This window comes from Thunnus albacares, chromosome 19 (genome assembly GCF_914725855.1).
Source record: "Thunnus albacares chromosome 19, fThuAlb1.1, whole genome shotgun sequence".
Classification (NCBI taxonomy): Eukaryota; Metazoa; Chordata; class Actinopteri; order Scombriformes; family Scombridae; genus Thunnus; species Thunnus albacares.
In genome coordinates, this window is record NC_058124.1 from 4,207,989 (window position 1) to 4,226,289 (window position 18,301).

General features: G+C 40.3%; 1 protein-coding gene across 3 annotated transcripts in view; it reads left to right on the forward strand.

Moving 5' to 3' along the window:
- Positions 1 to 18,301, forward strand: part of ptprua (protein tyrosine phosphatase receptor type Ua) — a 207,531-nt gene that overhangs the window by 148,985 nt on the left and 40,245 nt on the right. For 2 of the 3 annotated variants that reach the window (XM_044335633.1, XM_044335635.1), the window contains 6 exons: positions 3,373 to 3,409; positions 9,745 to 9,883; positions 12,654 to 12,683; positions 13,131 to 13,291; positions 13,639 to 13,826; positions 16,993 to 17,065. In XM_044335633.1, coding sequence (XP_044191568.1) covers positions 3,373 to 3,409; positions 9,745 to 9,883; positions 12,654 to 12,683; positions 13,131 to 13,291; positions 13,639 to 13,826; positions 16,993 to 17,065 — 628 coding nt within the window. The remainder of the gene's footprint in view (positions 1 to 3,372; positions 3,410 to 9,744; positions 9,884 to 12,653; positions 12,684 to 13,130; positions 13,292 to 13,638; positions 13,827 to 16,992; positions 17,066 to 18,301) is intronic. The other variant, XM_044335634.1, reaches the window with a different exon arrangement.

Below are 18,301 nucleotides of genomic sequence, written 5' to 3' on the forward strand. Positions count from 1 at the left end.
GTTGGTGTGCGAAGCGGCCGGTATCAGCAAATCATTAAGTATTAAATTCTGAATTTCTACAGTGAATAAAAGATGCTATGCAGGGACAGAGCTAGACTCTCAGCACAGAGGGGACCGAGCATTCTCCAGGGGCCCTTCTGATAAAATCATTTTCAAATTCACAAATGTAAAATAGCTGATATATCCTATCTTATGCTGTCCATAAACACAAATTGTCACTTACTCAGCCGAGCAAGCCTATGTTTAAGAAAACATATAGTGAAGCCACTTTCAGACAAGCTTGTTCTAAAGACCAAAAAAAGAAAATAGGTTGCCAGTCACATTCAAATGTTTCAGCGCTGAGGACAGTAAGTGGCACTCTATGGGCATCCATTGACAAAGGGTTCAGTACCATGCCTTTCTTACATGGAAATAATCATAAACATAAAACATAAAATAGACAAGCTTGATTATCCGTTCCATCATCATTGCGGTTGTGTTGAAAGGACCAGAAAGAAGAAAAGTAAGATGTAAGAACACAGATTAAAATTAAACTTTTCTTACTCTCTCGCTCCTTGCCTTTTAATGCACCTGATTTGTACTTTCTCTCCATTTTCCCACCTAGCTAGATTAAAAAAAAAACATCAGTCACAAGATATTCGGCCAACCAATGGTGTAACCTCATCACTCAGTCACTCAGTCAGGGACAGACATTTGCAGTTGGCCCCGCTGTTACGGCTGGCGGGGGCCCGATTAAAGGGGTACTAAGGGTGTGGAATCAACAATACAAGCAGGCCACAGTGCCCCCGCTGGTGCTGTTTGCTGCATAAAACAAGAACCCCTTGGCAACCCCTTGGTGGGAGCTCGTCAGGCTCTGCAGAAAACACAGGCATGATCCAAATCTGACTTTTTATCTTTTGCCATAATCAAGTACCGGCAGTTTGTGAGAAGTGCCAATGCGCAAGAAAAAGACACGGTACACCAAAGAGTAAATTGTAGAAGTGCCGGTACTTCATACCAGTGAGTACCGGCCCCCTTCGAGCACTGCATTGAATAGCATTGAAAACAGTAATTGCTTTGGCAGATACGCCTTCAGTGGGGCTTGAAAGATGCATGATTGGTGCTGCCAGTTTCTTGTGAAACACACAAGCAAGAAACAAACACACACTTTTCTTCAAGTATGTTTTTCTTTTTCTCCTGTCTGCAGAAGTCACTGTTTTTTTTTTAAAAAAAATATTTAGATTTCTGCTATCTATGACACTAAAAATTAAAAAAAAAACAACATTCTGACATTTTCCCTTTGAACCCTCTGTTGCGTTTGTCATTACTCATCATGTGGGATTACCTGTTACTCATCCCAGTTTTTCACTTGTTGGATACACTGGCATGTGGATTAGGGTTGGGTTCTGTTAGTCAGTTTTACTTTTGATCCAGCTCCAGGTTGGCAAAATACCAAGATACTTATATAAGCAAAGCTAACAAATGTATTATTGAATCTTTATCTGTCCTTTAGTTAAGAGTACTGTACAAATAATTCAGGTTGCAGGCTTGTCTTTTTAAGCTAGTCAGTGCTAATCACCACTTTCCCCGTTTTAAATGACAAATGTCACTGATAGCAGATCAGCTTTAGCTTTACCTCAGTTTTAGTAGTCAAATTCTCCCAGTTAAAGGTGAAATATCAATATTTTTAAATGAACAATGGATCAAATGACTATGTGTAATGTGAAAGGTGTTGTTTGTATTAAAGAACCCACACAAAATTATCACCCAACTTTAAAGTTCCACTTAGGACTAAGGAGCATTTAGCATCTTTAAACTCTTTGTTTTGGTTTAATGGCCTGCAGCTGTTCAGGTTGAGTCGATCTGCTCTTATCAACGTTGTTTCCAGCAGCAGCAGGTTTTCAGTGAAAAAGTTCTAAAAAACCCACTGTATGCTACCTGCCCAGCACCAAACAGCAGACAAATTTAGCAGCTAGCAGGTGAACATAGTGAAGTATTTAGTCACTATTGAGCGAGATATTTGTCTCAGGAGTTGGTGGAGGCTAAAACAGAGCTAAAAGGAGAGTAACCATTGGGCTTACCTTGTCAGGTGGCCAGAAACATAACATCAAATGATCTATGTCTGCTGGATGTATGGATAGGCAACAGTTTGCTAACATGTCTACCATAACTAATTTCAAGGTGACAGTACTGTGTGTCAGTGAATGTGTTTTCAGCTTGTTCCACTGCGCCCAAGTGGCTAAAAAAACAAAACAAATCAATTAATCCTGCTTTAAAATTTTATTTATATTGTATAATATTAATATTTTAAGCTAAGCAACTCAATACATTGGAATCACACCTCCAGTATTTGAATAATAAGGTGAGCAAAGGAGGCTGTTATTTCAGTGAGGTTGATACATTTAATCAACGTTTCATATCTCAAGCCGCTCATCTTATTTTCAGGTTGGAGATTAAGATTGTGAACATTAATTAGGCTACCAGTAAAAACTGTAACGTTCGCTGTCTCCAGCAACAAAATGTGATTACAGATCTCTATTGAATCTTTGTGTTTTAGTTATTTATAACTTTGTTTACTTCTGAATGTCAAAACATGCACTTAAATTGATTCTGTAAAGGATTAGAAAGGATTCAGATTTGATAAGCAGATTCAATACAGGAATAAAAATGCTGTTGACACCCGAAGATGGTGATTCTTCAATCTATGCTGTAGATCCCTCTTCTCAACAAGATTGGAGGCTTAGTTGCATTAAATTGCTACTTTGACAAGCGCCGGTGTCTCTGTTTCAAAAGGCCAAAAGCCCACCTTGACAGAGGACAGGATGACACATGACATACTACCTGCCGCTGCTTTAATAACCCCTGGGTGGGGTAAATATGACTTATCTGTCACTGTAAAAGATGAGACTAGACGAGAATCCACTTGAAACAGATTTCCAATTAAAAAAGGTAATTTAGCTACCGTTTTAGGTGAAAGGTTTTTGACTCCAATCACAGAGCACAGATTAGCATAATTGCCCATAAAGGCTGATTTAACTTCCTTAAATCTTAATTTGGTAACATGCCCCGCTATCTCTAGGATAGAGGTGACTGTTTTGGGGTGGGAGCCAGAGCCAATCAGTGGGCCCGGGTGAGAGCCCTCACATGGCTATCATATCACAGGGAGATGTCACCCACTTAGAAATTTCAATTATTTCCTCCACGTAGCAAAGGTCCAGGTGACTTTGACACACATGGTCGTCTGTATTGCAGGTTTTAGACAAGGTTGTGGATTTGGAGAGACTCGCTCATAATTAACTTAAACTGTGGTCGTTTTTTTTTTCCTCCTGTTGATCTTTGTGTCTTCATGGTACCTAGCCAAACCAATTAACTCAGCTTTTCTTTTACTCACAGGAGACCAGAATCAACTGCATTCGGATTGCTCGCAAAGGTAATACTTTCTTTGCTTTTCAATTATGAAGGTTATGAAGGTATATGTATCATTTTCACATCAGTAAGCCATTATTACATTAATTATGATTCAGATTACCTTGAACATGTCCTCTACAATGTCTCCTACATTTTTAAGTTGTTGGATTGCTTTATAGTACAAAACAAGAGGGAAGATAGTGGAACTTCAGCTGTATGGCAATTGTAAATGGTGGATACATTTTTCAATACTATTAATGGTAGTATTTTTCAGCAATAGTCATGAAACATTTCTCAATTTGCAACTAAAAAACCCCAAGTGGAAATGTAGGAAATTTGAAAAAGGTTGAAATATGCTTAGCTGAGAGGGAAAAGTTGGTATATCGATAACAAAGAAAATACAACAAAACACAATGAAAACAGACCAAATAACTCAAGATGTACATGAAGCATGTGACTTCAGTTTAAGCTGAAGAGACGAATGATTGCAACAGAAAACAAAACATCAGATCTATCTGGAACGCTGCCTCTAATGTTCTTCAAATTCATACAACAGAAATATCATATTTCCATTCCATGTTTTCTGTTTATCTTAACGAACCGTCTCCTGCTTTTCACATGAAAGAAACAGATGGAAATGTGCATTGATTTGCATTGTCTTTTGTCTATTCAAATAACCTACAAAGGATTCACAAAAAAACGGACGGTTGACAAAAGCCTGTGCATGTGCTCATTTTATGTAATGTAGAATTGTTAATATTAAGTGCGCTATATTACCCTCATTTTATTTGAGAGCCCAAATTTTGAGTGTGAAATATATGGTGTATGTAATGCCCTTAGAAACCTTTATAAATTTTGGTGTCATGAACCTGCAATTCTGACTACTACACTGAAAATGTCTCATGGAAAATATGTTTATCCTCCTAAGAAAAAACAAAAATATCAGAAAGAACAGCAACATTTTTGCTGCAGTGTTCTGGAAATGAGTATTATGAGTAAATTAGTATATTAGAAATGTAGTTTTCTCCATAATTCTTTTCAGTTATTATAATATTATGAGTGCCTTATTGAGATAAGGGAATGTGGAGTTCTGAGCTTTATAACTGGGGTCCTGGGGCAAATACAGTAATAATCAGACTCAGAATTAGATTTTTTAAGAAGTCCCTGGTTTAACCATTTTATTTATACCAGTCATTCTGAAGTGAAAATTAATTTAAAAGTATAAATTATCACTGTAACCCAGTTGTATATGTAAGGATTGTGCTATATTTTCCAGAACTACTTCATTTCCCAATATGTTCACAATTACTTTCTGTAGGTGTTTGCACATGCAGTTTTTGTAGTGAAATTGATAATTATAATGGATCATAATAATTTTAATGAGGAGGTAAGATAATAAGGTTATGTTGGGGACTTGTTTAATGTCTGTCTGCTCATGTGATTGCCCTGTGGAGTCCTTTGTTAAGCTGTGTTAAGCCGTGTCACGTCCCCGTGTCTCAGTAATTAAGCTGCTGAATAAAATGTTATTATTACCTTTTGTAATGAGGGTATGAAAATAAGAACCAGGTTATAAACAGCCAGAGTTCTGAAAATGCTACCACAATAGCAGTAGGGCGAGACGGAGGCCACCAATCAGTCTCTACGTGGGTTGCATGTGGGATAAGTGAATTTCGTGATAATCACAACCACTGTAGGATTTTTGTTGTGCTTCCAGTAGGTTCAGCTATGTGGTAAAAGGGTACTTGTCAGAGGCTTGGACAGTTATCCTGGATCAGAAGGGGATTTTACATGGACTTAGTGTTGTTTTGGGTGCTGCGGGGAGGATGCCCCCCTGCCAATCTCCCTTCAACAGAGACAACAGAGGAAAGGTGAAAGCAAACGTGCGTCCATGTTCTCACTCTGCTCCTCTTGAATCACTCATACTGACATTTTGGCAAACCCCACTTGGGTTGTGATGACTTTGAAATCCAGAATACAGCAATGTATCCTACTGTTTTTTTTTTCCCTGAGAGAGGAAGCGACCAGGAGTGTTTGCTTGAGAGACAGACAGAGATAGAAGCCTCTCACACTTCAAACAATAGGAGAGAGGGAGAGAGACAGAGGGTGAAATGAAGTTGTTCCCCCCTTCCTCCCTACTGAATTATGTCTGAAGTTTGTAGTGCTCTTGAGAAAGGTGGCACTTAAATTGGATTCCTCTCCCTGAACTCTTTCTTATCTGAAGTGCGATGACATCAAAGAATCCTGCCTTACCATTGTCTGCCGGCGTGTCACGTAAGTGGAGGAGGCGGGTTGCAGACATATTTATAGGAGCCATTTTTTACTGTAGTTGTGCATATACGACTGTGGCAGGCGGGCCCAGAGGACATGCTGATGTTCCTTCAGTTCCCTCAGAGGTGGCACAGAGGTCATGTTAAAGATTGTTCCTGGTTGCTTTTCATTTCCTCTCACCAGCCTCCCACAAACAGCTGCTGCCAGCAGTATTCACCAGAGCGCCTGCCCGAGCCACCTCGGTGGTGGGCATGTGTGTTTTTTCTTTTCTTTGTTTTTCTTGTCCTCAGATGAAATATGGCCAAGATTATCTGACACAAAAGAACAATGAGAACATGTTCATTACAAACTGTCTTGAAAGATTCAAATCTCACAGAAGCTTTTATTCACATCAGACTGCAGAGAAGCATCACATTTACATTACACTTTCACAGCATTGGAAATCTTGCTTTAAACCTGTGTGACAACTAAAAGGAATTGCATCATACCATCAATTCTTAAATAGTTACGACAACATAAGTATATATTGCCATAATTTTATAAAACATCTCCCTTTTTTCTGATCTGCAGCTTAATTTTCTTGATGTTATTTGCCGTTAAGGCAAAGTCAACACTTGTTACATGTTAATATTAATCTTGATAGATTCAGCACTGTCTACATTTCCACAGAGCTAATTTCAGTCCAACAGCATCACTTTGCTGCTCTGAAGTTCTCTTTTTTTAACAGAAATACTGTTTTGATTCATTTATTATTTGCAGCTTGTTCTACTTTGCTGTTTTTTCATCTATTTTAAACAACTGTCGATAAAGCTCAACACTTCCTCCACCAGCGATGTTTCATATTTAAAGCCTTCCAGCAGCTCAAAGAACACAGCTCCTTTCTTTCCCGGTAGGTTAATAACGTGAAACATCTGCGGGAAGTTGATAGGAAGGAACACGGATAGAAAGAATGGCAAAGGAGAAGCGATTATAATTAGCGTCTCGGAATTGTACATGTAAATTTAAATTAAATGTACCTTCATGAGACATCGAGAGCGGTAATTCCAACCATGTTAATGTTTTTACCCATCTTTAGCGAGGACACACTTTTATTTGTTCATGTTGGACATTACTTGAATACTTTTTATTTGAGAATTCCCAACATATGTGTCTTAATATCTTCTTTCATCTGTGACTAAAATAATTGGATGAATCTTGCCGGATGAATTGCAGACCAGTGCAAGTAAATCATAAATAATTACGTTTTGTTGACTTTTGTCAGTTCCTGTCACACTGATCACAAAAAAACGACAAAGTAAAAGCGATTGGAATTAGTGAATGAGAACAGTGTTTCTCTGAGCAGCAGAATGGTGAATGTGCCATGATTCTGTTCTAATACAGGTAGTTCCATCCCCCTTCAGGGCCTTTATTAAGAACTGGCTTTTATTTTGTCATTCTGGCCAGATCTGATTAATGCAAACCAATGCAAGGAAATGATGAATGTCAAGATAACTGACTTCTCCCTGCCTAGCTGAAACCCTGTGGATTTCTCAGCATTACCACTGCTGGAATTTCGGAGCAATTAAATTTACCGTGATTTATCGCCAATTTCTAAATATGGCCCTTAAAGCAGAATGACTCACCCAGCATGATTTGTGTGATTACAGCAAGTCTGTCAGACTGTATTGTCTGCCAGGAGCTATAGTCACCACCAAGCCGCAGCTTATCAAGTCAAACTCAGCATTCTGCCTCACTGTAAAGGTTTTTTTTTTTTCTCTTTCTCTTTTCAGTCACAGACAAAAGCTAGCAACTCCCCCGTGAAGCATAAATGCTGTATTAAAATCCAGAGATGTTGTCCAATTCAGTTGTGCTGCCAAACTCGCAGAGACAGGCCTTAAATGATTCTATCTTTCTGCATTTTGTTTTATTCCCCACCTTATTTATTTTCTCATCAGTGAGACGGCTTCTTAATGAAGACCACGCTGCCAGAAGTGTAATAATACTCCTTCAATTCACTCATATGTGATAGCAATTTTTTTCACCTTTAGAGAAGACACAATGGGGAACCCAGAGGATTCATAGACAGGGAGATTTCGTGCTCTTGGGTAGTTGAGGTGAGTAGGAGGGAAATGGCTGCCTGTAATGAGAGTGTGCATCACTTGGGTAAGATAACCAGAGCGTCATCTCTCTCAAGCCAAACATCACGTTGGGGATATCAGTCAGCTGAAATAGTGTTGAAGCCCTTTCTGATACTGTCTAGTGCACTCTTTATCCCAGTGCAGCCTCTAGCGATTAAGTGCAGCACGGCTTTTATATGGTAATACACTATCTTACTGATTACTTTAGCTTGAAACACTCTCCTGTATAAGCTCTGTGGTGACCTCTAACACGCCTCACTCCTTCCCCCGGCTGGTTCGAATCAGTCTGGTGGATATAACACCACAGTGTGAGCGTCTTTATCCTGTCAGAACACTACAATAACCATGCTAGGATTAGGAGACTCCATCAGGATCTGCCACAACACCAACCTGTTTGTATCAATAACTGATCATGTATTTTATAAATTAGACCTGAGCTGTAGAGGGAGCATAAAGTGATCTGCCATCTTTAAAGCATTACTATAATACTTTAGCTTACATGCAGATATTATCAGCTCACAGCTCAAGGCAGCGTAACGTGGACTACAAGGAAGCAGTGTGAGTTTGTGAAATGTGGAACCATTCACAGGTTAAAGGTACCACATGTAGGATTTTCTACTAATTCAGTAGCAACAGCTCTTTCCAAAAACAGCGTCCCTGTTTCTCTGGATAATCCACAGAACAAACACTCAACAGTTTTCATAGGAACTATTTCAATGAAAACGGCACACAGCAATGTCTGGGGATTATCCAAAGTAATAAGGACAATGGACTTAATGCAAAAACATTTTCTTACTCTAAATCTCTGCTCCTTTTGTCTCCAAGGTTTGCTCACCAAACTCGCTTAACTGTGCAAAATTGTAAATTCCTTGTTTCAACTTGATAAATGCTACCTATATACAATGAAGAATTGATCATTACGATATTCAGCAGCCCCCAAATTGCCAGCTCCATTTCATTCACAAAAATGTCATTCAGAAGACAAAAGTAGAACTTCAGTGTGTAGCTTGAAGTCCCGCTGTTGAAAACCAGCAGCCAAAAACATAAAAAATATTGTAGTGTCAGAAGTAGCATTATAGGACCCAAAGGAATGAGGAAATATTACTCTAGCTGTCAAAGGTGTGTCAGTGCAGAGGTGTACTCTGATAGAAGTAATGACAGGATGGGCTGGCATGAAGTTAGCTTGAACATGGTATAACAAAGTGGTTAATGACTTTAATGGGAAATATTATTCAGTTATTTTAGTTGATTTCAGCAACACCTTTAATCCTCAAAATATATTCAGATTAAGCCATTAAAAGTGTTTTCACCCCTGTGGAGAAAGCCTCATATGACACTTCTTTCTCTGAGAGAAAATTATAAAAATGAGAAAACTGGGAAATGAAAAATGATTTAAAAAATAAATAAATCACTTTTACATGCCACTTAAGAAAAAATCGGTTCTTACAAGTGGCCCTGGCACTATCTTCCTAGAAAGAAACATCATTGATTTTTTTCAATTTTCTTATATTGTTCTAGTGTTGTGAGAACCACACAATTTTGTCCTTTCTCAAATATTTCAAAACCTGGACACATAAAACTATGTGCATTAGAACCCCCCACTAGAGCTAAGTTGTTGGGTTTTCTTTGTTTGTTTTTTGATATTTTGGCTGAACTAAACCTTTACCCACTGTTTGTACCAGAAGAACAGCATGCTCCTCTTGTTTTGTGCAATAAACCACTCAAGAAATCCAGCACATTTTCCAACAAAGCCCACCTGCAGTATCAAGCCCAGCAGAGGCTGCCAATCTTCCTGGCGCTGCTTTTGTTTTGTTCATTGTAATTATGCTAAAATGAATGTGACAATGATTTATTGACACCAAACGACTACATGTAGCCTCGTGTTTTTGCAATTAAACTGTGTAACAATTCACATTAGTTAGTAAGACAGATGCATCCTCCTCCTCACCTCTCTCTCTCTCATGCTCTGCAGCTGCCTGTAAGGACTCTAAGCGGGCTCTGGAGGTATCCCAGCATGCCGAGGACATGGGTCTGATCCTGGGGGCTTGCGCCGGCGGTCTGGTGGTCCTCATTCTGCTTCTGGGGGCCATCGTCATCATCGTCAAGAAGGGGTGAGTTGACGTAAAAATGTTTCTGTGTGTGCTGGCCAGTTGATGTGAGATGGGTTAGACCTTTTCACAGTCTTAAAGGGGACATACTGTAGAAAGGGAGATTTCCATTTCTTTTTTGATTATAAAGCAGGTCTAGGTGCTATATTAATGCTATGAAAGTATCAAAACACTCAGTCCACGGAGAAACGCACATAGTTCGTAATCAGAAACTGTGCCTTTAAACGAGCTGTTTGGACTATACGTTCAGCGTTTCGCCTACAATTGCCTTGGAAGGGCAGCCCACACCTCCAGTGGGACCACCCACTCCTCCTGAAAGAAGAAAAATATGTTTATTTATGTTAACTACCTAATTTATGTGCATTTATTTCATTTCAGCTCAGTGTGAGAGTCTCTACTTTACTTTATGGTTGCTGTAGTTTCTGTCCTCTCCTCTGCTCTCTGTGTGCTACAATCTGTGGTTGGCCTGGGCATGCGTCACTCAGAAAACGTTCAGCCAATTAGAGGAGAGGGGCGTTGAGCAGAAACAGAACAGCCCGTTTCAGGCTGAGTGAGACAGAGGGGCTGTGTCCCTGGCTTGTACAGCTGTAACTTGGTGCTTTTTGACCATAAAAACATGCAAATGTTTGTGAGTAGATGAAAATGAAATTATTAAACTGGGAAAGAGGCATAATATGACCTCTTTAAGTCTTATTGTTCTTGTGTAGCCAATCCAAAGGAGTAAATTTATCTCTATCCCACTTGGCAGCTAGGGTCCATTGAGGAAAGCATTTGGCAATGAGAATGAATTACAACCCGAGTTAGTGGAATGGTAGTGAATTAATCCTAAACTCTCCCACCACTGCCTCAGCCAAGCTTTTTGTGTTTCATCTCATCTTTTAATTTCAAGGTCTGAGTGTTGACTGAACACATTCAAATGCAGCCCCTGCCCGCACTGGAATCGCTGGCTGCTTTCCACCTGCAAATGACCTCTGTCGTCAATCGCAGCGTATTCTTCTTTCGCTCGTTGGGCGATGGCGAAACACTCTTCTGAGTGTGAAATATTTCATCAAGGGGCATGTTATTTCATTGCTCACTCAATTACATGAGGCGAGCAGCTGTGAGGTGCCAGTGGATGGGCTGGTAATTGGTTAGGAAGGTTGTTTTTGCTTTTTTTTTTTTTTGAGAGAGGAACTCCTCCGCCCTGAAGAATTTTCTCACAGAGAATAGAGAGAGAATGAATGGGGATGTCTGGAAGAAGGCAGTGACTGATAAGATTCAGTGGGCCAATCTAACCAGCACAATAGGAACTAGACAGCCATGGGGCGGCAGGGGCAGACATGTTTATATTTAGCCACAAGATATTGTCACTCTGCATGTACAAAGTCAGACTGTGTGTTTTGGTTTCTGTAATCAATAGGAGATCCCCTGCACAGCAGTATGATTCAGTGGGGTGCTGGTCAGATGCAAGCAATGAGAAAGAATCAGTAATGAAGGAAGGGCTTGCTGCACACCAAAACTCAGCTCTGCACCAACTTTGCAATATTTATTTAAACACTTTCTGCAAGTGGAGGAGTGAGCAACATTTTTTTTTTTTTTTTTTCTTGCATATGCTTCACAAGGCTCACTGGAGGCTGTGCGAACTTGTTATGAGGCCCCTGGACAACCCCGTGTTCCACACACACATTCCCTTAACACATCTCATCCAGAGTCCCAGAAACCAAGCAGTATTTCTACAGCGGAATACTATTTATTTAATTAGACACAGAATTGCTAAATAATACCCGTCATGTAAAAATGAAACCAACTAAAATATTGAAAATATTAATACAGGGTCCCTCTACAAGCCTCTAAAAAATATTATGCAAACTTAAATCTTTATAGATTTACTGTGGGTCTTAAATTTAAGTCTAAAATGGTGCCATTGAATGAAATAAGCTGTCTCCTGTGATTATGGAGGAATAAATCCTCCTACGTCCAAGGCCAAAGATAAATGGTTGCTAGATAGAATTCACTACTAGAATGTGTATATCTTAATATTTTTTTATGTTACTTTTTAAATTCATTGATATTTGCAGCTGGAATTAGATACAACATACAACTGCTGTCTGTTATACATTTTAATACGTCTGCTTCCTGAAAAGAAAGCAATTCATTTAACACTCAACAACTCACAATATCATTTGTTTGTCCAGATGATTACGTCCTGTAGCTTTTTAGTTCCTGTGTTCTAATACATCTTTGTCAGATATTGAATGCTTCCATCTTGATGAAGGTTGGAGGACACTATAAACACCAAGGGCACAGATGGAAATAAGTGCAGGACTTTAGAGTTTTATCCCTGATAAACCCTGATATGCTTTTTATAAATAAATAGAATTTTATCAATAAACCAAACCAAAGGTAAAAATGTAGATGCTGTTTGAAGGACTTCAGCCTTTCAGTCATACTCATGTGAATGTCACAGAAACAGCCTGGTGCCTTCAGGGTTCCTGAGGGTTTGGGGCACTTTAAAATGTACAATAGCTCTACAGTTTTGTGCACACTGTCGATTACTTGTACTTAATGATGTTTTGGTGCTCAGTTGGTTGGTTGGGTTTTTGGTGTGCAGCCAGACCTTTCTTCATATTTGATGCTTTGGTCTTACTTCATGACGGCTTGCTAGCAACATTCCAACGCACTGAGCATCTTCATTTATCTTTCTGATGCCCATCTTGATAAACCATAGTCACCTCTCTTTTTTTTTCTCCTCACTCTCTGTCTCTCTCCTTTCCTCCTCCTTCATGCTAATCAGAAGGGACTTCTATTCTTACCCTTACTACCCGTAAGTTACTCCTTTCTCCATCCTCCATCCTGACACCCTGATGCCATCTTCCCCTTGCTTGCCCTTCGTAGCTCCAGGATTACTAGAGTGGAAATAAGCATTGCTATCTCTACCCCATCCTCCAGCATAGATGCCCTCCCGTCCTCCTCCTCCTCCTCCTCTTCCTTTCGCCTCACCACGTCCACCACAACCCCACCGCCATCCCCCCCGACACTCTTTTGCTATCACCAAATCTCACTTTCCCCCTCGTCCAGTTTCAATCTCGTAGCCCTTATATTTCCCCCTCCGTTCAATTTCTCATCTCCTCACCCGCCCTCCTTTCCTTTCTTCCTTATCTCTTTGCCTGTCTTTCTCTCATTCTGCCCCTTTTCTGCTGTCCTCTGTCTATTATTGCTCCCTGCCCCTCTCTCTCTATCCTCCCATCTCTCCCTGCCTCCATCTCTACAGTAGGAAGAAGGTGGCCATAAACAAGGCAGCCATGTCCTACAGGCAGGAGAAGAGTCGGAAGCTGAGCTCTTTAGACTGCAGCATGACAGAGCAGAGCACTCTGCAGCAGGATGAGAGGATGGCCCACTCCTTCATGGATGCCCACGGCTGCAACGCTCGAAGTAAGACAGCGAGAACATATTGGTACTCTTGAGATGAAGCTCCCTTCTCCCTGACCTTCAGCCATGTTTACTCCCTAGCATGTATCCAATCTGTTCTGCCAGACCATAAGGTGCTCTCAACAGAGAAATCTCTTGCAAGTCTCTTGTCTGTTTGAATATTCCACAGTGCCAGTCAGCTCTCGCGTCTCTGTAGAAACGCTGACGTTCTTTCCTTGAGCTGCTGCCCCTGTAGACTTTTCAGCCAAGTTTACATTAATAATAAAAAAAAAAAAAAAAGCACAGAGTCTGTGTGGCAGAGTGCATAATGTCAGCGGTGTGGCTTGAACTGTGTGTGTTCGTGTTCCCAGCTGAACAGCGTAGCTCCGTCAACGAGTCCAGCAGCTTGCTGGGAGGCTCGCCCCACCGCCACTGTCGGAGGAAGAGTTCGCCTTATCACACGGGTCAGCTCCACCCGGCTGTAAGGGTGGCTGACCTCCTTCAGCACATCAACCAGATGAAGACCGCAGAGGGATACGGCTTCAAGCAAGAATATGAGGTAAGAAGGGGAGAGAGGGAAAGCTAGAAAAAGAAACTTTTGATTGGGGGGGTGTCTTGCATGGTTTTCGTTACCCCCTTTGTTCAATTTAATGGAAGTGTTCCTCCAATTTTGTGGCAACGATTTACAGAAGACCCTTTCCTATTTCGACATGACAATACTCCCATGTACAAATCCAGTTCCCTGAAGACATGGCTGTCTGAGTTTGCCGTGTAAGAACTTGAGCGTCCTGCACAGAGCCCTGACCTCAACCCCATCCAACACCTTTGGGATGAACTGCATGGCTGACTACAAGCCAGAACTTATCGCCCATCAGTTGCACTAATGCTCTTGTGGCTGAATGGGAATCTGATGGAAAGCCTGAAACCAGAAGAGTGGAGACTGTTACTGTAGTACATTAAAGGAGTATTCCTGTGATTTAGAGACAAAAGGAAAAATCGAAGCAGCAGAGGCCAAGATATACTGACTTTTAGTCCCCATGTATGCGTCAAGCTCCAAAACGCTGGATCCTACATTTCCTATAATGCACTTCGATAGCACCTCTTGCAAACTCCAGGTACACAGTACTTACTGTCTTTTTTTTTTTTCAACCCCAAACTGAGATACATCAGATAACCTCTAATGATGTCATCAGGATTATTTTGTCAGACTAGAGTAAGCTCTACTAGAGCCACAGAAGACATTATATAACTGTTTTGACAGGCTCAGTAGTACTCGTAATGTCTAGTAAACCGACCTGTGTGTGTATGAAATTGGTGGAAGGTCCATTTAATGCAGATGGTTCTGGAATATAACGTTCAACAATCTTGTATGGGTATATTTAAGTCAAAGCACTTTCATTCAACAGCAGCATTCAACAAGTGAGCGGGCCTGTGAGTCAGGACACATGACAGCTGTTGGGCTCAAATCTGAAAGTTTTTTATTCACCCTCCCTCCAACAACGACACCTCGCTGCCTTGAGCTCAGAAAGATGAAGAGGTGAAAACAATATTAGAGCTGACTTTGAAATTCCTTATACTTTTTGGGTGCAGCTATAGTGTACAGAGCCCAGCTTCTGTGTTACTGCAGACGGCTCTCCTATCTACTTTGAAAATGCTTAAGTGGAGCGGTTAATATTCATGAGCAAGCAGTAAAATGCTGTTTTACTTCATCTGCATTACAGAGATGATGTAGATATACTGAACTTTCTGGTGCTGTGTAGACTAATTATGCTTTCCGTAGTTACTCTTTTCAGCTTTCTTTTTTACTTTAATATGAAATCCTCCACATCAACCAGTGGTGATGTCTTTTTTTTTTTGCACCTCCACCTGCAGGAAGCCAGATGTACTTTTCGATTCATTAAGCTATCCCCTGAGGGGCCAACAAATCCCCCCCCCCCCCTCCAAAATCAATATATGGGTCGCTTTTTCACTCCTCAGTCTGGCTTCCCATCGCCTGGAGAAATAAACAAGATGAAGGGGATCAGCGTGCACACTGCACTCAGACTTCATAACCCTTATTTCCCACAGGGTCGTGCTGCTGCCATTGATCAGACATGTTGCAAAGTATTGTGGGGTGTTGTGAATGAGTCAGGCCCTCAGTGTGGATAGGGTACCGTATGTGTTGTACTCAGAGGCCAACATCTGGAACCAGAGCCAATGAATACACAGCGGACAGTAAGTGTATCACCCTCCAAGAGGGGTGCAGCCCCCCTACAGGCAAACTGTAGTAGCCCATCAACACAGTAGAGTCTGTAGAGACAAGTAGTAGATTTGACAATAAAACATTGTTAAAACAATGCGATAACCTGCCGATATTCGTTATTTAACAAAAACATTTTTGATAAAGAACCCTTAAATTTGGTTATAAAAGCTGCACTAATCATTATTTTTTTTAGATCAACAACTTTATAAGATGATATTTTGTGTTACTAGCTTGTTCCGCTTCCCCCAAGTGGCAGAAAAAGTCGATTGATGCAGCTTTAATGAACTGTGACCAACATATGTACCAACATATGCATGGTTTTAAATTATTTCAAACATATCTTTAGCATTTCTATACTGCAATTTGATGTGATGTATTGGCTAGCACACACACACACACATACACACACATATATATATATAGATAGATAGATCTGTAATTTTAACTAAAATTGTCATCCAAATATGATGCTTTATTTTCCTACATTTGTCAAATGCAGCAGCAGTGAGATGGTATTTCAAAGGAATAGCTGTAGAGAAGTGCGTCCTGAAATGTCAAACTATTCCGTCAAGATAAATGTTTTTAAATTTATGTGTTGATCATCTTGAAATAAGATGGTACATAATAAAGAAGAGGTAAACGAAGTAAAGCTCCATGAAGGTGAACAGGATATTGTTTAGACTCCAAAAAATAAAAAGGAGATTGACAAAAACTGCTTTGTTAAGCAGGATTAGATCAGGCATTACCTGTACAGGTTCCAGTGGCAGATGTAATCCCCTGATCAGCTTGTTTTCTCCAACTCGGCCCGGGGTGTCAGGTGGTCCCAATTTGTCCCCCTCGCCCAGGGGGGATTGGTCCGCTGCAGATGAGAGACAACGTGTCTCAGCACAATAGCCTGGATGTGCCTACCGATACAGAAAAGAGATCAGGCTGTGACTTAAAATGCAACAAAATATGACAGGACTCAAGCCAAGGCCCATCCAAGCTCATATTTGTTTTGTTTTCCTCCTCCTGCTCCTCCTTCTCTTCTAGTATTGATTTAGATTCAATGACTCATCTTGCCGCACCAGCAGATTTACTACATAGGTGTTATAAACAGCTGCCACAAATTTAGCAGTTTAACGCTGAGGTATTATATAGCAATGGCTTCTTCAAGCAGGGAGCCTCACACTGTGTCTAGAATGAGAATGACTGCAGCGGGCCACCGCCTCCTTCTCAAGGCCGCAACCATCTCTCAGTGCCGTGTGTCATCTCTCAGCCCCAGTCTCTCCCCACTATGCTGTGGCAGATGTCTGCTGATGACTTGGCAAGATGCTTAAATAGCGAAGTTACTCAGACAACCTTAGGGTAATACTCAGGAGTGCATTAGCAAAGTCCTTTCTATTGTGAATTACAAGATGCACCATAGACACATTGACCCTGTTTTTGTTTCTTTTCTGATCTTTTTTAAACTTACCCTGTGATTTCTAACTTTACTTTGCAGAGTTTTTTTGATGGCTGGGACGTCACAAAGAAGAAGGACAAAACCAAAGGAAGGCACGATAGCTTGCTGAGCCGTAAGTACTTGTGCATTTAGCCTATTGGGTTAAATAGCTACTGACAAGGAAGAAATGTTGATGCTGTTAGTTCTTGGCTCTATTTCAGTCTGTCTCGGTTACAGTGTACCTTAGCTTTCACACCTTTTTATGCTGACACTTTAAAAACAACTTGTGACATTGCCAGAGCCACCTAAACATTATTTTTTCCCCACTGCTGAGTGGTTGTTAATTCTACATAAAAGCAACTCTCAACTGTAATTAAGGTTTGATTAATTAACATTTATGGTTGAGGGCTTAACCGGTGTTTTTGAAATGCTGGTGCTGGTCGCAATTATATGCACTATTTTAATTTCAATGTTCTACAGTGGTCATTGTAGAAAACCCTCTGAAATAAGAAAAGAAACAGACTAATTAACTCTTGTCTATGAGACATCACAAGTTTCGCAGACTCAAAAGATCATTCTGTCTAACTATTAAAACTTCTGTTCTATTTTCATAGCTTTGTCACTCATTTCTAATGTTCAACACTCTACTCTCCAGAGTATTGGCTGAGGTTTGGGAACACAGTGTGTCGCTATAATGAAATGCAAGCAGTCAGATGGTCAGACAGAATTTAACAAGCCAACAGTTTAGCCAGATTATCTAAGCCACTTTATTTGCAGGTAAAACCTTAAGTTAATTCACCTAAAATGTTGGTACTTAAAGATAAACCAATTCCATAACACAGTGCCGGTATCAATTGACAGCATTATGTGGGTTGATCATGTTAGCTTACATTAGAAAATGATCCCGATGAGTTCCTCACAGTCAGGTTTACAAATTATAAAACTTGGAAAAGAAGAGCAGTGGTATCAGATCAGTACTCTGCATCAGCAGATACCCGCAGTTGTAGTATCAGAATTGGTATTAGGAGAGAAAAAATTGGATCAGTGCATCCCTGTCTGTAATAATCTGTGTGACTGTCAGACTTCTTTTTTAGTAATGATGCTGTATTCCCTGATCTCAGCCAGTACTTTGTTGAGTACAAGGTGATTTATTATTGATAGAAATGATGATCAGAACTGCAAAAATAAGACCCAAGTTCTAATAAACAAAATTTTCTGAATTCAGTTTATTATCTGAATTATCCTTTGGGTTGATGAGGAAATCTTGTTAAGCCGCATACCATACAATTGCAGCTTCTCAGGTTTAATTATGACTTCTGTTGCATGTCATACCCCTTCCTCTCTTCATATTCTAACCTCCATTTAAGAC